The sequence below is a fragment of the Megalopta genalis genome, chromosome 12, assembly GCF_051020955.1.
Source record: "Megalopta genalis isolate 19385.01 chromosome 12, iyMegGena1_principal, whole genome shotgun sequence".
NCBI lineage: Eukaryota > Metazoa > Arthropoda > Insecta > Hymenoptera > Halictidae > Megalopta > Megalopta genalis.
The window spans coordinates 5792889-5818653 of NC_135024.1; the positions used below are offsets into that span (position 1 = coordinate 5792889).

The 25765-nt window shown below is 43.8% G+C and overlaps 1 protein-coding gene across 6 annotated transcripts in view; it reads right to left on the reverse strand.

The window, feature by feature from the left end:
* Positions 1-290: 290 nt before the first annotated feature.
* Positions 291-25765, reverse strand: part of Nhe2 (Na[+]/H[+] hydrogen exchanger 2) — a 36337-nt gene continuing 10862 nt past the window's right edge. For 2 of the 6 annotated variants that reach the window (XM_076525760.1, XM_076525759.1), the window contains 13 exons: positions 22538-22755; positions 19782-19984; positions 14810-14899; positions 14148-14218; positions 12705-12920; positions 10324-10459; positions 9472-9684; positions 8562-8631; positions 8365-8469; positions 8020-8121; positions 6975-7136; positions 5590-5739; positions 291-4715 (listed from right to left, as the gene is read on the reverse strand). In XM_076525760.1, the coding sequence (XP_076381875.1) occupies positions 4303-4715; positions 5590-5739; positions 6975-7136; positions 8020-8121; positions 8365-8469; positions 8562-8631; positions 9472-9684; positions 10324-10459; positions 12705-12920; positions 14148-14218; positions 14810-14899; positions 19782-19984; positions 22538-22755 (2149 nt within the window). In that variant the 3' untranslated portion in view covers positions 291-4302. Of the gene's footprint in view, positions 4716-5589; positions 5740-6220; positions 6310-6974; positions 7137-8019; positions 8122-8364; positions 8470-8561; positions 8632-9471; positions 9685-10323; positions 10460-12704; positions 12921-14147; positions 14219-14809; positions 14900-19781; positions 19985-22537; positions 22756-25765 lie in introns of those variants that run through there. The other 4 variants (XM_076525761.1, XM_076525763.1, XM_076525762.1 and 1 more) reach the window with 4 other exon arrangements.

The following is a 25765-nucleotide window of genomic DNA, read 5'->3' on the forward strand; positions in this document are numbered from 1 at the left end:
TATTTGGTTATTAAGAAAGAATGGATGTTACAAAGAAAAACATTCCCAAGCGATTCTTGCTCGCTGCAAGAAATGCAACAATTTCTTTTTTGCATAAAATCAGTCTAATGATTGCATTTAATTTATCTTGCACGCGTGACACCGTATTTTTTTGGTATCGGCGACGCTGGATGGCGCCACTATCCTCTCTTTCCGAACGAAGTTGCGATTCCGAACTATTTATTGAAGCGATGTTGCCGTTTCTACGATAACGTTCGCTGTGGAAAGGGCAGGCCAAAGGAAACAGACTGTCCTTTTTACGAAATAAACATTTATTTTAACAAATCAACAGCGTAAAGTCTAGCGTCTAGAAACTAGTCCGACATCACGTCCGACCTAGATAACTAGAGGCCACCAGGAATATCCCGCGAAAGGAGATTTTGATCTCGTTCCGAGATTTTCACGAGAATTGACTTTTCTTATATTTTGGTTAAAAGCGCGTGATTTCCAGGGAACTGCGCGCGAAAGGAATACTCCCTGATCGAGAGAATCCTAGGAGAATCCTAAAACCGATATCACACTATTTCATATTTACTATCCAACGATTACGTTTAAGAAGAAAGAAAAAGAAAATGAAATCTCAACGGTGTGCTTTCGATTCAATTCCATAAAGTACGTAGTCGTGGCGATCGCCAACACGAAATCGTCTTAAATTAGTCAACAGTCCCGGGGGCCTCAATTCTCATGAAAATTGGAAGTCTGATTTCCCTTTACACCCACTCTCGTTTTTAGTCGCATACCTCGACACGCCGATGCCCCTTCGAATCCCGTGTCCAATAAATGATGGTAATAATACGTCATCGTAATAACTTGCTACGTTATCCGCTATGAAAAGTTCCTTTATTTACATACGGTGTTAAATGGTCGCTTTAGGTACTGAGCCTACGACTTTTTTTTTTCTCCGCGCGACTGGTTTCTTTTTTTCTTTTTTGTTTATTTTCTTCTCTTGTGCTACTTGAGACTTTTATCCATTTATTTACGTTATCTCGTAGTCCTCGTCCCCGTAGTCGTCGTCATCGTCGTCGCCGTCGTCGTCGTCATCATCATTACCATTATTTTAGTTTTAAGGCCATATTTAAGGAGAGGAGCGTTTGGACAACTCACATGTGTCTGTCGCCGTGAAGGACTACGACGATCCTCGGTAGGATGTCGTTCTATTATACAGGACTTGTTCTTGCGATATGGAATTACATATGGAAAATCGATGCTAAAAGTTTGTGTAAATGATGCCGTATTCGCAGATTCGAAATATTTCGGTAGAATTTGTTTTCGAGAAGTGTCATCGTAGAATATTCAATCAGAATATTCGATAGAACGATGTTTCGTTAATGCACGAGACGAATTCAAGATTTCGCAGAAAAATAGAGCTGATATAATTGTCTAGCGAGATACTTTTAAGAGTAATCACGTTTTACACAAACTCTTCTCGCAACCTCTAATTGTCTCATTCTAAACGGAGTTCCACGCACAAGGATAAATCCTATATAAACGATATTAAGATATACCCATTCTGTCGATCCTCGAGTTTCTGTACGAAGCATTCGCTATTACGTTCTTTTCAGAGATTGTTCTCGTGGATGATCCAGCGAACGGTCATGCGAGGATCGTCATTCGGAACGTGACCGTTGACGAGCACGCCTGTTGCATTGGAAAATTGAGTTGCCTGCAGAGACTCTTGCCTTACCTAATTCCGCAACGTTTCCGAATAATGCGATCCAACAAATTTTCTCTCGCGCAAGTATTCCGGACGAGGGCAATTCATTGATGATCGTAATCGAGACATTATAATACTTTTTTTAATATATTGAACATGATATTTTAGCTTTAAATACAATATACGGCAAAAGTCTCCGTAGGAACTCAACGACTGAGAAGATATGTCACCGGAAAGGAGATATTGAAATTCCTGCAGTCGAGAGTGCAATCTCGTTGCACGCAGACGTTACAGCGCGGGAATTTAAACCGATCTTGCAGTTACATTTCGCAGAAATGATGCTGATATTAAACGATCAAATCGCGCATACATTGCACATGTTAAAACAAAATATCTTACGATAATTTTAAATATGCTAATAAGTTCGTTAAAAAGAAAGAAAGACCACAGACGAGACAAATGCTGTTCCAGTAGAACTTTATCCTTTGTTTAATCGCACTCTGAAGTCTATATATTAACTTTACCGTTGCATACGCAATCAACATGTAAAGCCTGATCGATCATTAAATTATATAATTTAACCGTGTCCAATTAACGAAGCTTCAAAGCATCTGTGTACGACACGTTAACGAAGAACACGCAAAATTCTTAAAGAAAGTATAGTGAACGGATGCCTAGAGATCCATTTCATTGGCTTAACTCACATTTCGTTCACATTTGTCACGGTGTGAACAGCATCTAACGATATTCTTTTATCTCTAATCAACTGATAAGCCAGTCGGAAAGCAATCTCCGCAATGAAAATTCGACGAGATCGCTGTACCCGCAACAGGAGCGTTCAATTCTCCTCGCCGAGTCTGCAACGTTGCGCCTCGATGGCGCGTCTAATTCTAGGCTCGCATCTACGAACTGCGAAGCAAATCGCTGGTTGATCTTCGGCGTGACGGTGTCTCTTGTTGTCTCTCGGGGGAAAACGAAGAAGAAGAGACTACAGCTCGTCACAGAGTTTATCAGCGAATCTATAGCTAAATCGGAACATTGCGAGACAGCCTAGCTCCGGGCAATCACAACTACTCCCGATCGTGCTGTTTGGAGCGTCTTTAGCGTCTGTTTGGCAAGAACTTCGGACTGTATTTGAGGCATCGATTACTGCCAGGCAGTCTCCGCTACTTCGATCGTGCTGCTTCGAGCGTCTTTAAACACGCGTCAGGCAGAATGAGCCGACGGTCAATACGAAGCAGTAATGGTATTAGGATCTAGAGCATCCGCCGTAACTTACTAGACTAGGATCTTTGACGATGATCGCAAAGCAGCCTGGCGAAGCTGCCTCGCAATGCTCGATCGTAGCTGAGAACGTGTCGCGGAGGCAACACGGAATCGTGACCTCGCGTCTCGCGCCATTAAAAACCGCCTTGCTCGTCTCTCACTCGGACCGGAAGTGGGCCGGTCGCCGCTAGGATACTTCTATGAATCTTAAGGCCACGATACCAAGTCTCGTCGGCGATCATCGCGAGAGTCGCGCGGGAGTGCACGCGGTGTCTTAACCCGACACCCGATGAGAAAATTCGGACCTAGGAAATGGTGCACGCGCTCCCCCGGCGGATCGATCATGTCAGCACGCGGAGAAGCTGAATCGCGCGCGTGTTCCGCGCTCGTGCAGAGAATGTGCATTGGAAATGAACCACGGAAAACCAGCCGTTCCCCCGGTCAATCGTGTCCGACCATCGGTCGCGCGTGGAGGAAATGGTATCGGTTAAAAAAATAGCTTTCTCTCTGCCTCTTTTTCTTTCTTCCTCTCTCTCTCTCGCTCTCTCTCTCACTCTCTTTCTCTCTCTCTCTCTCTTTCTCGCGTCCTCCCACGTAGTGCTTTCCGAACGATCGAAAAGATTCCTGCGCGGTGGTCCAAGTATCAAAAGGATCGCAGCGTGTAACACCGGTCGGTGTTTCCCAAGCCCGATCGCTTCCCTCGAACGACGCCTACCCTTCACAGTGCCCTATAAAATTAACGGGGTTGAGGTAGCGTAGACGCGGGAAAAGCAGCGAGAGCTTCGCCACCGGAAGCTGCCTTCGAACAAGCTAATCTGTCCGCAGCCGCCTAGCTTCGTCTCTGATGAACCATTGGGGGGGCGGGGACCTTCCTCTTCGTGTGTTCACAAAGTTTCACAAAATATACCGGCCACTAATCTCTACTACTCTTTCCAAACAATACGACGGGTCGAATAATCTAGGTCGGGTTCCGTTCGACGGAAAATGGGACCAACTTCGAGCAACATCCAGCCACCTCGTGCTGGGATCACCGTGCGTATGCCTCTCCCGCGTCTGCGCCGATGGCCCCCTCGTCCCGGAACAAAAATATTCATCTCTCAAAATGGAAAACTAGCTACACGCCCCGGCTGGGGCCCGTTTTTCTGCGTGCGAACGAAAGCATCGGTAGTCAACGAAGATACTTTCCGTCGTCGTGGTCCTGCATTAGGAGAGGCTGCCGGTGCGCCATGTTGACGGCTGGCTTGTCCTCTCGACGCGTGCTAGAACGGTCGTCCTCGAAAGGGAGCGCCGACCGACTCGGGCTGTTCAGCAACTGTTTAGGAGAAAATCGCTGGAGTCGCGAGCTAATTACGCGAGCGTAAATCTCTCAGACGGGCGCGCTGGGTCGTCGCAGGAGAGACGAGAGTAACGAGCGTCGAGGGGGCCGCCTCCATGGACGACGCAGCCGGCGCTCGTCCTCCGGGTAGGACGACGTCTGCTCCTCGACGATCCCCAAGGGTCAAGCTTTCTCTTCGTCCTCGTCGATGTCTTCCGACGATTCGGACGAGTCCATGATCAGGGCGGTCGAGAGGCTCGGTACCTGTGCCGAGTAGGGGAACGAGCTCATCCGGTACTTGTGCGGCGGGTTCCAGCACTCCGGCAGGGAATGGGAACCGTCGTCCGTCACCTTGTCCGACTGCGACGTCTCCATCGTTCCCAGCTCCATCATGGACACCCTCCTGGTCGGACCCTTCCTGCTGTCTGGAATGACCAAAATCTTCATTTATTGTTAGAACTGCACGTTGTCAATCACAAAGCGTTTTGTTGTTCCATAAGTTTGTACCGCGAATACGCTTATATATGTATTTTTACGGTCAGCTTTATGAAGCTGAGCGATAAGCGACCGAAGGGAAAAAGTTTCAATGATCGAATTCTGTCGAGAGGAGACATTCGAGGGGAAAAGTTAATGGATATACATATAAGATAATAGAGTCGGTTACTGTGGACTGACCTGACCAATTGCTGTGCTTTTGGTTTATTTTCGGGCGCATGTCGAATTTAATATATGATATTAAATTTTGTTATTCTTTTATTATGTTTATTTTTTAATTGTTATTATTCTCTTGTCTTGTTTATTCTCGAATAAAACAATTTAAGGGATTTAATGGGTAGTAACTGAATTCGAATAGCATCTGAGCTGGAAATTTTTACAATTTACATTCAATCAGCACTGCTAATAATACTACCACCATTTTACTTCCCCAAGGACATATACATATATTGTGGTTCAAGTTAGGCGCCATGAAGATACCTTCCTTTATACTCTTTGAGAATTAAACTGGATCAAAGATGGAATTTACTTTTGGACAAAATCTAGGGAACTGTTGATGTTAAATTAGAAATTGAGATAAAAAAAATCAGCTGTACTGCTGCTAGCTGTATTGTATTACATTTAAAGCAAGATCCATTTCAAAGAATTGGACAGACTAATCTGTTGAAACTAGAACGAAGCAGATGCTCTTCTGGTCTATGAAGGATCTTGTCAGATTTTGAATAAGTTATAAAGAATAAGGAAAATAAAAGATACGGAAGATAAAAGACGAAAATAAAAATTTCATCAGACCTCGGTCTCTATTATTACGGATGCTTACTCGAAGCCCTCGAGGGTGAGTCCGTCTGCTCCGTCAACAGAAAATCCTCCCGCTTGTTCAAAATGTCCTGGTCTATACTGCTAGGGGTGCAAACGCTGTCGCGACGGAACAGGCCAATCACTGACTGTACCTTCGGCTGCTCGATCCCACCTGCGACCAAAAGAATTGCTCATCATCGTGAATTGACATTAAACAACAGGATGTTTCGTTTATCTCGCCTATCGGAACCTAAATTCCGCACGAAAGCCTCCGATCGCTATACCAAGCAACTATGATCGACCATTATGCTTGCGGCAAGGATAAACGGAACAACCTGCGAACGGTGCACATAAACGAGAAAGCAGTGCTTGAAAAAGAGAGGTCAAACACAGAAATGTGACTGTTCTCAAAGGCTGAGTTAGAGCACATCAAGAGACCCAAACGAGTTCGTATGGTGTTCTCGGTGTGTGGCGAGCGAGTGCGTGTGTAGATGTGTGTGTGTGTGTGTGTGTGTCTTTGTGTCTGTGCGAGATTTGCCAAGGGGATTGGGTAACCCAAAGATCGAAGAAAATAACGCATTTCCCACAGACGTCAAGAAAGAAAAAACGGAAAACGACAGGAAATCTGGAAAGATCTGATGCGTGACATTTACATGTTCTCCAACCGGAAGCGGACGTTTATCGCAGTCCGAAGGTATCCCCCGGCTTCGTAAGCTGCCTCGTCTTCAAAAATATGGATCCCCTGTAAAGTAGTGGTCTTTTCACCGTTCACGTACCTGCCATTGGTTAACTAGCCACCGAATCGATACATTTTTAGTTTATTACGACGATGACAGTAGCTGGAAAGTTTATTTAGACGTCGTGTTGTCTTAAGAATTTGTCTTCGAGGCACAGAGAATTATGGTGTAGCAAGAGCACACACTACCGCCGTAGCTTCTCTTTGTTTTGTTTATGTGTAAGGAATTACCCGACCCCCGTCGAAAAAATTCACGAAATTCGTTGAAAATAAGCAGTGCTAAATAATTGTTCTACTATAGACACAACCAAAATGTATGGTTTCTATTGGTGTACAGAATTATAAATAAATGTTTTGTAGGGGATTAACACGTTCACCGCCGTGTCTGTGACAGTTCGGAACTCTCGTCGAATGCAACGAGAACGTAATCATTTGTGCACGAACGTTAACTTTCCAGTTTAAATTTTAATAAATCCACTGTAATTTCGCGAGACTCTTGCGGACGTTCATTCGGCGGTGATCGTGTTAACGGTGTAGATCGTCTAACTGTATGACGTGTCAGCCAATGAAATCAGTGTACTGTTGCTACTTTATCTCTGCTGCCATTTGGTCCTACGGCGCAATGGAGTGTTAAGAATGGAGCATATTAGGCATTGTTCTGGTAATCTCACCTAAGAAGGTAGCTGAGGGGGAACTATACGCTAGATACTCTTTGTTGGAACACCAAGCAGGGAACTCGTTCTGTTTAACGGGGTGTCCGGAGTCATAATCATCCTCTCTCTTCCACGGTAGCACGCTCTCGGTAGCGGTGGGCGTCGTCACCCTGTAGCTTTCTATAATCCGAAAATGATGATCTCACTAAAGATTTGTAACGGTGTTAACGAAAAGATTTAACATTTCGAGTGAAGCAACTTCAAGGAAATCTTTTATGTTTTTCGCTCAACGAAGCGTCGGTATTCATGCATATCGCGCTAATTCTTTAAACAATTATAGTTCAGAGCAGAGAAATAGAGAAGTGTAGAAGTAGAGAGGACCGTGTGTTGAGACAGAATACTTAACCTCCGAGTGCACAGAGCAGATACAGCGCACCTACCTGCTCGTTCAAAACCGTCTTTTGCTTACTCGATTAACGATCGTTACTCATATTAATTTATTTCATCGTGAATTCTCATATTTCAACTTTAAAAACTCTCGTCGCCACCTGTGTATGCAGTTAAATATGATCAAGTAGACAAGAGTTAGTGACAATAACTTTTATGAGCACGAAATTCGTTTTAACGTACAACCCTGGCGGAAAATATTCAATCGGAATTGTGAATATAACTTGGAAGAATTATTTCACTAATGATTAAAAACAGAAAATATATAGATAGAAGAAACATACGAATAAAATAGTGCATGTCCTCTGTGAACAGTATAAAATAATCGAAGAAGCGTTACAGAATATCGAAACCTTTTAATCAAAATAAAGAAAGTCAAAAAAGCTTGAATTCTCATTGACTGCTCGAAACGAGCAAACGTACTTATTACTTGCATTAACATTTTCTTCACATACGACAACTTTCCGTCAGATGATAGACCAGCTCCGCCAGAGGTGTACAAATTTCACCGCAAACTACATTCAGTTCACCGTCCGACTACCGGATTATCCAGCAAATGTCCGATTAAATTAAGCTAGAAGAAGAGTGCGGTATTCGCTGATGAAAGGAACCGTACCATCGCATCCGAGCTTCATGTCCGGGTCGTCCGTGTTAATGGTGTCCATAGAGGTAGTCGTGGTTGCGCCGTGATGGGCCTCCGCGTTCACGTTGGACGAGTCTATGGAAATCAAGCGATAAGTTATTTGCCGGTGAATCGCCAGGGAAATTAGTTCCCTAACTCTTCGCTCATTGAAAGAAGACTTTAACGAGTACGGGCTAATCATCGCGGACCTGATTCCTCAAAGGCGCCGAGAAAATTTCGCCGGGAAGTTCGCCGGTCTAATGAAACATGGAACTTCAGACCGGCGTATCACGGCCCGGCGGGGGCGGGGGAGGGAGAAAAAAAGGATCGAATTCTTACCGGAAGTGCGAGCCGTGAAAGTTATCGCGGAGTCCCAGTCCTCCTTGCTGGACGGCTTCGAGGTGTCCCCGTTCTCCAGCTCGTACAGCACGCCGTTTATGTAATCTGCGACGAATTCAGATTCACGTATTCAAACTGGAACTTCCGTCCATGCCCCCATCTATTTTTTTGCCGTCGATAGTCTTCCCCGAACTTACCCTGGGTGAACAACTTCGTCGAGCCGTTCTGTTGGAACTCCGGGAAACTAACGTGATTCTGCTTGCCGTCCTACGAGAAACAGAAGTTTTAATTGCCGGGAAAAAATGCCTCTATATGCTAGCTCCTCGACGAATATTCTCTTTGAATACGAAGGACGAGGGCTGCGGACTTTATGCATTCGTGACGCGAACGAGTGCGTGAAATATGAAGAGGCGAACGTTTCCGACGAATTTTAAGGCACCGTTAACGGCCGTCTCCTCAATTCATTCGCATTAGCGGAGATACGTCGCGTATAAAGTCCTCCGTTCGGATTAGATGAAATCGATAGATTGTTTTGTGGATTCGCGACAGTCGCGCGAGTACGTGAAATACGAAACCGAGAAGATTTTCGATGTGAAACGAAAGATAGTGTCGTATTCTGCTCAGTTATTCAGACGTAGAAGAATTGAATTTCTAGTCGACAGCTTCTAGTCTCGTTGCTGCTTCAGAAAATGTCGATCTCGCATAAAAATCCGCAGTTTAGTGGCGATCAATAGACTGCGGATTTTGCACATTTATGAGAGGAACCGACTACATACATACGCGAAACAGAAAACAATAAAAGCATCGTATTATTCATTTTCAAATAATCGACGTTATTAATAGGAGACGTTAATTGTAACGTAATTTCCATATTATAACAACTGACGGAGAAAATGTTTGCTTCGCATAAAAGCCCACAGTCTTATCGAATCGCGCTAAGGTTCTCCTATGGTAGAATAGAATTCACGTGCATCGTGGCAAAGGACTATACACATATTTCTAAGAGTTGGTATTCGTCGAGTCGATCGAAAATAAATCAGCGATCGAGTGAATCGACGTTCACCGTCAAAGTGCATTGAATACGATGAATAGTGGTTCGGTACTCACTTTGAGCAACTTCTTACTGCGCTTGTGACGATGCTTGTGCTCACCCATCATCCGTCGTATGTTCATGTGCATTTTGTAATTGACTTGGGTCGATAGATCGCGATCGTTCACCGCGTGTCGGCTGTAGCTCAGCCGTCGATGCTGGGAGAATTTTATTTCATCACTCAGGAACTTGTTTCCATCCCCCTTTTTCTTTATTTTTATATAGCGGTTCTGAAATAGGTAGCTAAACTTTAGGAGTGCATGGTTCTTTGGCAAGACCCCCGTTCACAACACCGTACGACTACAATTCTTATATTCGTTTTATTTTTTTTTCTCTCTCTCTCTCTTTCTCTCTTTCGCTCTCACGAACGAGCACCCAAAAGTTCAGCCACTTACTTGAGAATCACCCTGTAGAAGCGGTAATAAAGGGTAGAAAAAAAAGGAACGTTTGGAACTCGAGGGCAGCTTCCTTTGCTCCTTAGTGCAAGCGAAAGCGTGAAGATCCGCCGGGAACTCTGAATCGTCAATTCCACCCGCCATTCTCGTTTCGAAACAATCAATTCTAGCGCAGAAGTTTCACCCTCGATCATCCCCGCTCTCGAACCCTCCCGCGGCGAACATTGACAGTTCAAAATTCCCGGCCTGGTGGACGCGATTTGCATCCCCGACGGCGGAGGGTTGAAACTCGCGTCGCTCTTTTCTGTTTTCATCTGAACACGCGACACGGGGTCGAGAGGGGGGCGGCGGGGGAGGGCCGAAAATTTTTCAGCGGGTACACGATCGTTTCCCGAGCATCTCCCCCGCCGTCAGCAAAGTTTTCAGGGCCGCGAGCATATATGTAAATCGTCGTCAGCAAGGAGGGTGTCTTACCCTCTTGTAAGGCTTGCAAAGTTCTTCGGCCAATAGATGGTGGATCCTGGCGTCGGTCAGGTCCTTCTTGGAAGGGTAGTACTCCACCTCTTGAGGATCAATATTCCAGCCCGCTTCAAGCTGGCTGCAACTCGGACTGGAAGGAGAAAGAATGAGACTGCATTTTATGACGGGCTGCCACTTCGAGATCGATACCGTGCCTCGAGAAGGGTTCGCCGTTCAATCGAGATACAATGCAGACTTATCTCCGGCTACGATTCTCCTGCGCCGTCGACACCGGCTCGGAGCCACCGGTACTTTCCAGCCCTAAACTACTTTCTGGGCCATCAACGTCGCGGACAGTGATGCTGGGCTTATTCGACGTGACGGCTCTCGAGATAACATGGTTAGGACCTTTTCTCGATACGACGCGGGAACACATGGCTGATCAATAATCTTCGAACCGCGGTGACTCAGAAAATTAAACACACGTTGCCCCCGATCCCCTTCCTCACCCTCGTCCTCGAAGATAATTGCGCGGGAGATCCTTTCGCGGTTCTCGTGTGTACAGGGTGATTCCTTAACTTCTTAATTTAACACTAAACCTACCAAGCAGTAATACTAACTGGACCGAATTTATTTAGAATTTGTAAAGTTTTTATTATAAAACTTGCTCCAATAATATAACTTATTCAAGCGTTCTCCACGAACGGAACTTTGCAGAATTGCAAAAAAAAAGAAAGCGGTCACTTTGATCGCGGTAGGTTTAGTGTTAAATTTTAACCACACATTTTTTTGAGCAATTCTCTTTTATAAAAATGTCTCCAACGAGAGTTTTTGGATCTCCTGTCGGCCACACGATGAAATATTGAATTTTAAGAAACCTATATTTTTTGTTTCAAACGGCATCGTATAGTTTTTAGTGCATATTATCGCAGTTTACCTCAAGACGAATTCAACGAATTGGTACAGCATTCAAAAAATCGGCTTCCTTTGGTTATCGATTTTGGGAGTCCCATTCTTTGCGAACATTTGCAGAAAATTTCATGCAAATATTCGCACGATTGCAGAAGTTGCAAGAAGTAACCGAGTCCATCATCTCGAACTTCCAAGTCGTTCATCTTCAAACCGAATTTTCGAGAACGGTTTACATCGTAACTCTTGGACAGATGAATGCTTCAACTCGCTATTTTACATGGAGATGTAAAATCCGATTCTTCACAGACTGGAACTCGATCGTCGGTATCGAATCGTTCGAAAATGATTTATAAATTAACCATTGAATTTGCTCAACGAGTTCCACACTCCGGCTTCGAGTATAATGTTTTTAAATAGATTATTGTTGGAACATTGAACATTGTTACGGAGTAACTATCCGAAAGCAGTTATCTCTGTAGAGATTGCTCATCTCATTTAGCCTTCAGACAGTTCCTTCATAACAATGTTTAATGTTCCGACAACTATTTTCCATCAAATTACCCGTAACGGAGCAACCTAATTCGTACAGAACCATTGATTTTAGTTATCCAATACAGCCGTATCCTCTTAAAATCCTCTAAGATCAGCTTATAAAAGTTCAACTCATATTAAAAATGAATATACGGGCGCAACTCGTTAGAATTTGAAGTTTCCAGATTGATAAAAAGCACGTACAGTGTGACTGGCATTAATACCTGTACACCTTTCAAAATAGAATAACTTTTTTAAAAATCTACCAAATAACTTGTATTTTGTCGGGATGTTAGAGAGACTAGTCTACTGTTTCTACCCACGATTCTCTTTTTTTTTAAATTGCATCTGGTTCGAATGAAAAACGAAATAAGAATCTCGCGTTTTAAATTATAAACAACGCGTTTCCTTTCGAAGTTATCCTCTTTCAAAAGGTGTCCTAATATTAATGCAAGACACGTTTATTATTTATTCTCCACTCAAAGCACGTTGAATAAGCTGTTACTGTCGTATTCAACGTTCGTCTATAATTTTTTAACAGTACTTTCAAGCATCGCATTCCCAACAGCGTCATTACATTGAACGTAGAAAAGATATTTTTCGATATCTCGAGAGTATCCAATGGCTCGGCCAATCAATTCCAATCAGAAGATTGAAGCGAATACGACCCTAGTTCGATTAGACGCGGTTCAGTCGAATCCCGTCTCCCGTTAATTAAAACTTTCTTTACAATTAATATTTCTCTCCAATGGTGCGCGCACCTGTTGTCTCAAAGGAACACGCTCCGGAAGGAGCATTTGTTATTGTGAAAATAAGCAGGTCAAGTATGAACGAGATAACTTCTTGTTCGGTTCGTATTGAATTGTAACCGTGATCGTGGGATGGGGGGTGGCCGGAGGGACGGGGCGGTCGAGAATAGGGGCACGGGAAGGGCGAAAAAGGAGAAATCATACCTTCCATTGAAGTGTCCCGTGTTGCTATAGTTCCGGAATATCGCGGACATGCTCTCCGTTCCGCTGATATTACCGATCGTGGACGCGTTCCTCCTAATGTAATCCAGCGCGTCTTTCATCGCGAGCTTCGAGTACGTTTCCAATATTTTCGGCTCCGCGCCGTAATGATCCCGCACCAAATAAGGTCGAATGAACTTGTTATCAAACCGTTTGAACCTAGAAAACACCACAACGCCGGAAAATAACGAGACACGTCGCAACACCGCGAGATAGAACGCGAACACAAACTGTCGTAATGAACGTAGCGTCTCAGAGTTTTATATAAATAATATAGATGTCATTTGATCGGTAACAAGCTGGTACAATAAAGTCCCCAAGTGGGATTGCAAAGAGTTTAATATATCGATTTAAACGAAATCCTCAAGTGTAAGAATAGTATAGCAACTTTTTTTTTTTAATTTTTCACTATTGACATTTGCACGACAATCCGTATCTATTGTTCTTGATTTTTGGAGATGTTTGAAAAATGCAAGAGGATTGTTAAAATTCTCTAGGAGACAGATTATAGCAGCTCTGCTGGCTAGATAATTCCAGAAGACTGGAATTCTGAGATATTAAAGATATATATATATAATTCCAGAAAATCTAGAAGTTCCAGAAAAGTTTCAGCATTTCCAGAAAAGTTCCAGAAGTTCCAGGACAGTTTCAGAAGTTCTAGAATTTCCAAAAAAGTTCCAGAAGTTCCAGAAGTTCCAGAAAATGTTCCAGAAGTTCCAGAATTTTCAAAAACGTTCCAGAAGTTCCAGAAAGAACTGCGTAAATTATCTTTAATTATCTTTTTGGACCTTTCCGAAGGGGCATTAAACAATTACTGAGTGGGCTACTTGCATGGTTTCACATTTTTCTCTCGCAAAAATTGTGTATCTATGTCCAACGTTCCATTATTTTATATTCTACTTGAACCGTCAGAGTAGTAGACCAATTGTGACCAATTGCTGTGTCTTTGGTTTGTTTTCGGGCACATTTAACTTCATATTAATCGAATAATCTTTCCACTAAAAAAATAAACAAAATAAAAGAATACAAAAATTTAATACGTCTCAATCGATAAATATGAAGTTAATAATGCCCGAAAACAAGCCAAAGACACAGCAATTGATCACCCCAAAGTAACCGGCTCCACTACCCTGCTCGCGAATAATTGCGTTCGAGTTGCCGATAGGTGATCTACGAAATCCTGCGAGTGTAAAGTGTTGACTACAAATGAGACCGAATTTTTCGACACTCGCAGAAGCTCGTTGATTGCATCCTTTTTTACCTGTAGCATCTCGCGTTACCTGTTACTGGCGGGCATCGATTATCCCGCCGTGTCGTACACAGGATTTTTAAAACGCAGTACCGTGAGCAATTACGTATTCATTAGAGCACAGAAGAGCTATGTACTTGTCTCGGAGGTGGTAGTTCCCGTGCTTCCCCAAAATGTCCTCGATCGCGGCCATAGCGTGATCCATTATCTGAAAACGGAAACGTCATTTCCTCTCTCTCTCTCTCTCTCTCTCTCTCTCTCTCTCTCTCTCTTTCTCTCTTTTTCTCTTTCTCTCTCACACTTTCTCACTCGCTCTCTATCCGCAGCTTTTTAACTGGTCGTTTTTTTTTCCACGCCCGGCGAGAACGGTGCAGGCCAGACCGCGGTCGCTTATTATATCCGTTATCTGGCGTGATATATGCTAAGAGTATCAACCACGAAACGACTCGGTTAATTTACTGGGCCATTGTTCTTGTTTTGACACGTTCATTTGCGAACGGGCCGCGGCCGAGCTTGAAAATCAATGCGATCCTCGTGCACACGCGGACGGCCAACGATTATTGATTCCCCCGTATCGCGGCCCGGCTATTCTTTTACAATATTTACATTAACGACACACGAGGATGTGGCCGGCAGCCGCGTCTCTATAATTTATAACGCGGGCGCCCTCTCCTCCCTCCCCCCCCCCCGGACCTCTTGACCGCTCCACCTTCCATCGTCTAGTATTTTTATTAACCGATCGATCCCCCGTTCCGATACAACGAATTGTTTTTCAACAAAAGTGAAGCCTCGCACGCACCCTCTCGTGGATCCTCTCGTTCATCGTCGGCTTCTTCCTCTCGGCCCTCTTCACGTTCAGGATCTTCACCAGCGGCTTGATCGTGATACCCTGAAAACGGTAGGGCTGGTCAGTTTCTCGTGCTCGACTCGTTACCCGGTAACTCGCTACGCGGCACAGGATTCATTCAGACTACTACTGTGTATTTGAACAGCTGCGACGCGGTCGAGCCTGGAGTTGCTCGGGAACACGGGGACGTAGGCTGTACCTGAGAACCGGAGAATGTGTGCGTTTCGTCGGCGGAGATGTATGATTGTCGGATATTTCCGTAAGGCGAGAAGAATTAGGGGAGATGAATATAGAGGTGGCCTGAAGAAGCTCGTGACGAGTGTCTACTTGAATGAAAAGATTCGTGGGTGGATCCCTAAGTAGCCGGGCAAGGCAGGAGTGGCTTAATTCAGTACCTAACGAGCGCTAAACGACTCTACGTGTCGTCTCATAAAAATTACAAGATTCAATTGATTCAGTTCTTCGTTAAGCCGTTTCCCATGAAAGCGTATTCTCGACTATGCGATTTTTAGCGCCAAGTATCCGGTCTCGTGGATTAGTACTTGGGAACTGAAGAAACTGGGTGCTTGTCTATGTCAAGGTTATTTTAATAGCATAGTACGTTAATAGTTATATTAATATACTATAGTAATATACAGGGTGTCCCAAAAATGTCTCGTAATCTGGAAATGGCGGGTTCCTCGGATCATTTGAAGCAACTTCTTCCTTTACAAAAATTTTCTCCGAGGCACCGTTAACGAGTTATTAACGAAAAACAGTGACCAATAAGAATCGAGTACGGCTGACGCGAGGCGGCCCAGCGCACGAAGCCCAGTTCCGCTTATTGGCACGGTCGCCTCGCGCCAGCCGAGCTCGCCTCTCATTGGTCACTGTTTTTCGTTAATAACTCGTTAACGGTGTCTCGGAGAAAATTTTTGTAAAGGAAAATGTTGCTTCAAGTGACCTGAGGAACCCGCCACTTTCGGATTGTGAGACATTTTTGGGACACCCTGTATAATAGTTATATTAATAGCATAGTGGGCAGACTGAAATGATTACTACAACGACGTTGAATTTAAACAGTGACAGAAAACCAATCGCTATGCTACGGATTTGATAAATTTACAGCAAAAATTGGTGCACGGAACGGTAAAAACACCAGTGCAATAATCTCATTGCACCATTTTCAATGTATCGAAACTACTGAAAGAAGAAGTACGTCTTCACTTCCGTTCTGTATTACAATTGACACCGACAGGTTTTATCTAAAAAGAAAAACAATTCGAGTCATTTAGTCTGGTCTTAAGAAAAGTTATTGCGCTTTGAACGATGTCCGAATACATTTGTCCGGTACCGTATTGTCCGGTCACGATGAACGAGACGAACGCAGGATTGATTTGAAAAGGATCGAAAGCGGACGCGAGCACCCGAGAGAAATTGGAACCGGTACAAAGTTGAAGAATAAAATAAGTGAAATAAAGGAGGAAAGATAAATGCAAAGACACTCGTAATATGGGACATGAATAATAGAGTATTAGGTGCCCGGCGAGATAAAGCGAAGTTCGAGCGACCGGGAAAAATTGAATTTTCTTGTAGAATGTCGTGAAACCGGCTACAAAGACGTGTCCCCGTGTACAGCTACGGTATTAAAATAAATGTTGAAAGTTCCCGAGTCACGTGCACGCGTGTGCATAGATTCACACGTTAGCAAGCGGTGCACTATTATCGTGGTAATACGAAGCCCCGCAACCAAAAAAGAATCGCCCCGGTCAAGCTGCTCTTTAGCGCATAAGTTATGCAGGATCGAGCGGTTGTCGCGAGCCGGTGTGCTCCGAATGCCACCATCGATATCGAGTTTCCGATCGACCGGCCGGCAAAGTCGATGGTGTTTTTAGAACTAATGGAACCACGGGAGCCGGTCCCACTCCAATCGCAAACAGGACGCGCCTTCAGGATGAAAGGGGGTGTTTTTTTCCCATTCCATCGTGCTCTTTACCCGCCCGTGACGCTTAACCTTTCGCAATCTAATTGCGCCTCGTATTTGATTCGCTCTTATTTTAGACCGTTTTAATTCCTCCTGCGGAGGAACTTCCGCGGAGAATTAAAAGCGAATCATTCTGCGCGGGGCGATGGCGGCCGCCATATGAGCGATCGGGAGAACCAGCGCCGCTTTCCGGGCCGACTAACGTCTATCCCGTCCTCGGACCCGTTCCGCGCGACGGCCGCGCGCGTATAAAGGAAGAAAAGAATCTTTCGCGTCGCTTGTATCCCCGCTAATATCACGGGGAGATATACTTGCGGCCACTAGACCGTGCTCCGGATCGCCGTAAATGCCTACGCCCGGACGGGGCCGAGTTTATCCCCGGTTGTCTATGATGGTAAAATGACTGAGCCGAGTAATAAAAGTCGGTGCGCGCCGCGGGCAGAAACGTGTAACCGTACAATTTGTGGTAACGGGCCAGCGTGCATTCTTTTCTTCCGCACGCGGCCCCATGCAAAGCGATCGTTGCTCGGCTGCTCCCGCCACCCGGAATCTAATCGAAAAGCCCCGGAGTTATGGCCCCGCGCAACGATAGATAATAAATTTCAGAAAACTTCGAGGAGGCACGCTTCACCTAATCGAACATTAATTCCTGTCGAAATTCCGCAGCGATCCGGGAACCTCGCACGCTTGGAAAATCGAGGATGACAACGTTCGACGCGTTATCTATCTTAATCTTTTCTTTGCGCTTAAGCGTTAAGTATTACCCTTTTCAATTGCCATCTTGTTGGAGTGAAATTTGTCGAATTGGACAGATCTATTTTTACTTTCTTTTGTATTCTCATATTAGCTACTATATCTTTTCGTACAAAGATATCTTTACGTTCAAAACGTATTTTCTGAAACTGTTAGTAGACATTTTTAAGAACACCGTAGGAGGGTTAAACTGGGGTTGGATTTGCACGATTTAAAATTGTTTAAGGAGTAGGTACTTTTTGACTAGTAACAGAGATATCTGTAAGAAATTAAATAAAAATGCCTTCCTTCTCTAGTCGCTTTAAAATGTCGAAATTGTAACAGCGTTGTTAAAATCTTCCGATATTCTCTCAAGTTTTTTTTCCCTGCTCCATTTTATGCTTCCATGGCAAGAATAATTGCGTGAAATAAAAAACAGCAGTCATTTCAGGTGAATTTAATTTCTAATCAATTCTTGTGTCTTGCATTATATTTCTTCTTGAATTTTAAACTCTTAAAATTTCGAATTTGCAACTTCGAAAATTTGGAACTTGTAAATTTGGAACTCAATTTAAGGAACTCCAAACCTAAAAATTAAAGGATACGAAAATTTTTCGAATAGGTATTAAATCTATAAATTCCGGAATTCGAAAAATTCGCAGCCTCGACAATTAGAGGATCCGATCGACTAGAATTGCGATAGTTCGGAAATTCGAAATTGGAGTTTAAAAAATGACAGCGAAACAGCGGGGAGAATCATTTGACGATCGATGGTGGATTCCAGCGTGACGAATCGAAAATTTAATAACAGTCAATTCGGCCGGTTTTATTGAACTGTTCCCGGGTCTAAATCAACATTTCTAAAAGTTTGCCTCTGTGCAACCCCAGCACCGTGGAGCGCCGAGTGCCACACTTCGGGGGATGTTGATTTAGAGAAAAGGGATTTTCCTGCTATTATAGTACCCTCTTTAAATCGAACAACCTTTATCGTTATTCTTCTATGTACCTACATTCGTGCTCGGAAATTTTCGGGCAGTTACTTCGAGCATGGCCTCTATTATTCTCTCAAACACATTCTAGCTAGCCAAGCCCCAGTCGTACAGCGCCGATATTCGAATTCAATCATTATATTTTATAATATAAACATTTAAGGCTTTACACATGCATCAGGGGTGTTTTCAAAAGGAACATTTTTCTCTGTAGGAATTTCGTCTCTACCACGATAATATTATCACAGAAAACAAAATTATTCGGCCCTTTTCTGACTATTCAACCGATAAGCAGTATCGTTTGCTTATCGTGCGTTTATTTTCAATCGACGCAGAAACACAAATATTCAAGATAAGATTAGATTTTAGATTAAATTTCTTGAGTCAGAATTAAATTATGCACCGTAAAAATGCATCTTGCAGTTTTAATAAAGATATGTATATACATCGATTTTCGGATATTACCTCAATCCTCTGCTTTATAATAATGAATCAGATTTGTGAAAAATGCTTATTGATAGTAATGAATCAGACTTGTAATGGAGAACAGCATGCATTGCCATGGTCGTTATCCTTTCTTTTCATATCGAAATACAATTCTATTTTTCGATTATTAATATGTAGTCATCTGTGAATGAATATTAATTTTCTTTCCTTTCTAGAAAATTATTAATATACAGTGAATTTTACGCATTCATAGCAGAAATGAATAGCTCAAAAATAAAAGAGCAATATCATTCGAGGAATTTTAAAGCATTGTTGCGGTATCTTCAGTTAACTGGCTAAGTTAAGCAAACAAATAAATGTTAGTAATAAAATTAACAAATAAAACAGTCATTTCATTACAACTTAATTCTATGTTACAACAGCCACGCATACACATTTCAAAGTGATTGCAACAGTTGACTGTATAAAATTCTTAAGACATGATATTGAAAAGAAGAATGGCGAATCATAGAGTCGTCCATAGAAATTTAATGGAATTTCTGCGACGCCGTCGAAGCTAAAGATCAGAAACGAATTCCCGACCATTTCTCAGCGAGAAAAGTTGAAAGTGGCGTGTGACAGGGGGTTAACGGTTCATATCTTTAACCCCACGGTATCCCTTTGACCATTGCTGGCAGCTGGACAGCTTGGGAAACGCGACACCGGCTGTTTGCTGAGATAATGCTACAATATTTGTTCTTGCGCGGGACGGGGCCCCTCTGTTATCCCGGCGCCGGGCGAAAAGTTCGGTTACCTGAATGAACACGGTGAAGTAGATGACGGCGATGGTGGTGGTGACGAACATCGGCTGCAGGGGCACGTGTTTCGGGTCGATCAGAAGGACCAGAGCGAATGCGACGGCGCCCCGTAATCCGCCGTAAGACATCACGAACTTCTCCACCTTGTCCAGTTTGTGCAAACGGAACTGATTCGCCACGGCTGACAGCACGATCACGCCTGAGAACAACGATAATGATTTTCGTTAGGGTCGGCCGGGGGGGTTTTACGGTGTCGCCGACGTGGCCTTCGTGAATTTTTAAGTCCGGCAGTCGCGTCGGGCAATTTGCCGGGTAAACTGTCAGTGGAATCGAGAAGCCGTAAGCCAGCGACAGTAATCCACGATGCAAACTGATGGTTGCGGAAGGAGAGACGAGCGAATCCTTTTAAGTCGCCCGAGATTTCGTAACTTAAGGTGTCGCGCCGAAACGCCTTGAATAGCGAAGCGGGACCTGGTCTCTCTCCCCCTCCCACCGATTCTTTTGTCCCATTGTTCTCCTCCCGCGCTGACCAAAACTCCGTATCCCCGATAGCCGGTTATCGCGCACGGCTAGCGCAACGGCGAATTATACGGCGCGATAAAACGTTTAACGCGTCCCTGGAAAAATCAGAAACTAGCACGCCGTGAGCTCGCGTGAGAAAGTGACACGGATTAGATAATCTAATCCCCCTTTTAATATTCCAAACGTTTCATTTCGCGCGCCGCGCCGCGCCGTTCGACGACGCTCTTTCAACCGTATTATTATCCTGCCCCTCTCTCCTGTATCTCATAAATGCTTATGACAGCTTTATAAAAACGATAAAAAACGTCTTTAGAATCGCATTATGCGAACGGAATCCGAAGTCGCTCTCCGTTTCCTCGGTAATATCCGAGTCGTCGCGGCGCGGCGCGGCGAGGTGCGGCGCTCTAAAAACAACTTTTTATATTAATCCGAAAAACGATCCCGTGTATATTACATGCCGATAAGCTAATATATAGTCGGGCCGAGAATCGAGGCTCCTCGTATAAACTCTATATTCCTACCGGCGTGGATCCTGCCGGAGAATTTCCCCGAAAATCGTTCGAAAATGCATAAAACATGTCCTCCCACCCCCCCGAGCCGTGCCAAAGACGGTCCTCGAACTATCGCCGCGACGCGACGTCCTTGCTGGCGTGGCGGCCGTGGATCCGACTATAAGAAACGATATTCTTGGCACAATCCCGTAACCGGTAAGTGACACACGATAAGCGGTGATTGGTTTAAGCTTAAGCCCCTTATCCCGTAATACCATTAGCAAGTCGAACTCGTCGGAATCGCCCGGCGGGAGCATTACACATTCTCGCGAGTGGCCTGTATTGATTCGAACGACACGATTAAGGGTGCCCGAGCACTTCGAGACCGTGTTCCTAACTACGGCCAACCTTGTACCGGAGCTCGGCAAACGACTCTGAAAAACGGGCTGGAACGATCTCCTCGAAGATGCTCGTGAAACCTCGCCTCGCCGATCCCGGCTGATCGCGGAATGAAATCTCCTGTATACGAAAATAATTGCACCGGCAGGGATAATTAATTCGCGGAGCGAAAGGAGAACGCTGTTATTAATCTTACGGGGGAATTATGTAGAAACGGATTCGTCCGAGACTCTCCCTTTGTCTCCGAAGGTAGTACCTTCGGAGAGATCAAAAAGAGTCCGCTGCTCGGGTCTTCGGGGTGTCCTTAGGGGACGCGGCGCGGAAGATAATATGGAGAAAAAAAGAAACGATGTAACATCAAAGACAAATGTTCAATCAAATAATGGTGTTCAACCGAGAAGAGAATCTGTGTCTGCAATCTTCAATATGGCCGCGGCGGCGGCGTCCTTTCTGAGAGGTCTGGCGGCCTGGCGAAGACCAGGACGTTGGACGCTGAATCTTATCAAAGTCGGTTTTAATAATACTAAACTTTGATCTTTCGAAAAATCTCTTCGACAAACACGATGGTGTGTGCTGAACATTATTTTATCTTTTCCGTCACTGCTCTTGACATTCTGCCGTTCTATATTCGGCGCGACCATGCACCCGTTTCATTCAAATTGTTTTCTCTTCTTCGAGGATTCTTCCTACTTTGTGAATTTATAGTTTGATTAGACTGTTAGATTGTTATGCAGTTTAAAGAATACTGTTATATTATTTTCAGTGTATTAAAACTGTTAAAAGGAGAAATACGCTGTCATGTAAATCTTATTTTGTACAATTGAAGCACAAGGCTTGTATTTTGCATAAAAATCCGTAATCTAATGACACGTTTTTATTATCCCCTCGCGCTGTAAAACATCGTGTCAGACTCGTTGCGTAGATTTCGAACATAATCACCTAAATCTTGATACTGCGTACTATTGTCAAATCGAAATAAAATTCTGTTCTTCGATTATCAATATTAAAACGTTAATCTCGATCAGATAAAAAATAACCACCGGATCAGAAAAAAAGGTGTCTTTTCGCAAATATTTGCCGATCGAATATCCGAAGCTTAATTTCTATAAACGATTGTTTTCTGAAAGAGGGTGCCCCGAACTGCATCGATAACAGTAAGAATAGGTGTTCGACAGAGCCGTGCAGAGTCGCACGGCTTTGTTGTGCACGGTTTGGAGTGGTTAGAGTGGGCTGGACAGCCGTTCTAAACGGGTCTTTTGAAAAGCTGACTATAAAGTTCATAACACGTTAAAGCGACTAGTTTTCGCGTAAACGGTCTGTAGTTTGCAGGCAGAACTTACCGAGGATCCGATAGACCGAGCAGAAGACGATGGTCGTGAGGACAAACCATGTGTTCCAGTTGTGGTCGTTGTTCACGGTGGCTACCCCGAGGAACATGAATATAATGGTCTCGGATCCGCTCGACAGCATTTTCATCGTATATTTGACGGTGGTGTGCGACTTGTGCGATATATTGGCCTCCACGTAGTTCTTCATGGTTATGCCGCAGAAGGTGATCCTGCGATAAAGAGGCCACGGATAATGGGGGGAGGACTCAGGGTAGGACGCGTGCGAGCTCGGGAAACTCGAGTTATCGATCGTCTCGCGCCGTTTCCTAAACGCCGTCGAAATTAATTCGGACATACGATCCGGGACGGCGGCGTTTACAAAATCGATGTTCACGGTGTTAGGGGGACGCCTTCTCTCTCTCTCTCCTCCTCTCTCTCTCTCTCTCTGTCTCTCTCTCTCTCCTTCTCTCTCTCTGCCTCTCTCTCTCTGCCTCTTTCTCTCTCTCTCTCTCTCTCTCTCTCTCTCTCTCTCTCTCTGTTTCTCTCGTTCTATCTCTCTCTAGGTCTGCGGTTATAACACGAACATCCCCGCCGAGAGAGATTTACGGGGGCGGGAACGTCTTACGTGGGACTCTCGTTAGCCGAGCTGATCAACTCCCGTGAAATATCAAGTCGGAAAACACTTACGGTGCCGCCGCGGTCTCTTTCGATGCGTCAAACATGAACTCGATACCGATGGAAATTTCTACATGGCTTGAAAACCACACCCTGTTGAAACTTGAGCTACCGAGGACTTGTGTATGCTCGTCCGCCGCCTCTAGACTGCGGACCATTATGCGAATTCCACTTTTCATAGGTTGTTTTATAAAAATCAATAGCGAGCACGGTTTTACCCACTGATTCCGAGGTTCCTTTCGGTAGAGATAAATGAAAAATACGTGAAAAAAGAGGCCGCAGTTCGGTCGTCTCATTTATATTCATTGCTTGAAATCGTTTCGTAGTGACGGTGTGATTTCTAAAATTCTTTCTGGAAACTCCGCTCTTTCTTTAGTCAATTCAGACGATGAAGATAGCGCATTTTTGTAGTCTTAACATTTGGAATCTTTTTACTGTTTTACATTTAACCGGGTTCCGTTAGAACGCGTGCAATTCGCAGTCTAGTGGTTGCATTTCGATCCGAGTTCAATGGATAATGCATCTGTGCAGTTTAAATATTCTTAATCCTTCGCTGATAAGATATCTTTCTACGAACGCGGTTGGCAAACTGAGTGTTTTAAGTCCGAGCCTGCATTTTTTATTGTTCTAGGCTTTAAAAAAAGTCTGAATAAATTCTGGAGTACTTGTTGAAGTTTCCAATTTAACCCTCGCAGGAACTTTGGACGTTCACGCGCAGTCCTAATTTTATTGTCATTGTCATTATTCATTGTCATTGTCATTATTCATTGTCATTGTCATTATTCATTGTCATTGTCATTATTCATTGTCATTGTCATTATTCATTGTCATTGTCATTATTCATTGTCATTGTCATCATTCATTGTCATTGTAATTATTCATTGTGATTGTCATTATCATTGCCATTGTCATTGTCATTGTCATTGTCATTGTCATTATCATTATCATTATCATTATCATTATGATATTATCATTATCATTATCATTATTATTATCATTATCATTACTATTATTATTATTATTATTACTATTATTATTGCTATTATCTCACCGTATTTTCTTTTACACAGTAATTATACTTGCTACATTTGTACCTGTGTTCGTTGTCGTTGCCCTAACATAAACAATTGGCAGACGACATCAAGTGTCAAACGGTCAAGGTTATTTAGGCTCTGGGTCTGAAAAAAAACCCGGAGGTGGTACGGCGAGGGTTAATGTAAGTTGATGATTAAGATCTTTTAGGTTAGGGAACCGGGTAGCTCGACCTACCCGACCTTTGCTTCGAAGATATTCAAAGATGAAAATTTCACCTGGGTTCTTAAAAACTCAGCTCGCTGATGGAGAAATATGTACATTAAAAAAGACCGATGAATTTTTGCTACTGAAATTTTCGAATGAATTTTTACTATAAGGAATTTTCTAGTAATTGAATCCGGTTTGTACAAAATGATGTACGGACAAAAATTGTGAGAATTACGAAAGGGAAAGTTGCACGTTGCACATGTTCTGTTCTCGCGACGAACAAGGAACGGGATGTGTTAATTACGTAGCAGTTTCCATTGTCAGACCAAACACGATTTTTGTCGAGTAATTTGACGCGGTTCGCGGGTGCATTAAGATGGCCGCATTCAATGCGAGCATTTTCTTAATAACTAAGTATGATAAAATTAATTAATAAGTATGTTTCCCGGTTTCTACGAAACTACCCCTTAAGGGACTCGTTAATACGCAGTAAATGCAAGAGCTCTGTAGAAATTAGAGCTGGAAACTTTGAAGCCATCCAAACCATACCGTCGGGCGTGAAGTTTCTACTTCGGAATACCCTTTAAATAACCGTAATACTAATTGCACTTTCCCCGGGAGATTGAAACAATTGAATGTGAAAATAATTCTGTGTACCTCCAGCTCCGCCGACTGTCGCGCAGAATGATTTCTATCAAATAAAGCCGGCATCGAAGCCAATTCTCTTCCCGCGAAACGGTACGCCAGATTCGCGAGAGCATTCTCCGTTGCAAATTCCGCGAAATTAACGAAATATTATATTTCGACGGAAAAATTTCGAGAATTTCGCTCACTTTAATTTATCCTGTTACGGCGGTATTGTGCCGCGAATTCTAGGGGGTTGTCGGCTCGAAGAGTGCTACCACCGACAGCCAGCTTTCTACACCCCGGGAACGTGACTTTCATTTCTTCTACCAGAAAGTTTCTCGGACGCGTGAGAGATGCGAAATATTGGAAACTCCGTGTTGCATTGTCCATTACTACTTCGTTGTTGTCGAAGAAACGATGAATTATGCATAAGGCAGACGCGCGCGCGCGGCGCCCCTCTGATCGAGGAACTTAACGCGCGAACTTCTCCCCGACAACTATTACGGTTCGAAGGTGAGTTGATGAAAATATGAGGCACCCCGGAAGTTCGAATGGTATAAATTTACGGCGGCGGAACTTTAAGGTTATGTACCCCGGGCCCCGCAACTTCCTGCGAATAAATTTTGAGAAATCGAGGCGGCTTCATAATAAGATATTCGAAGAAATCAGAAACTGGCAACTCGTTCGCGCTCGACG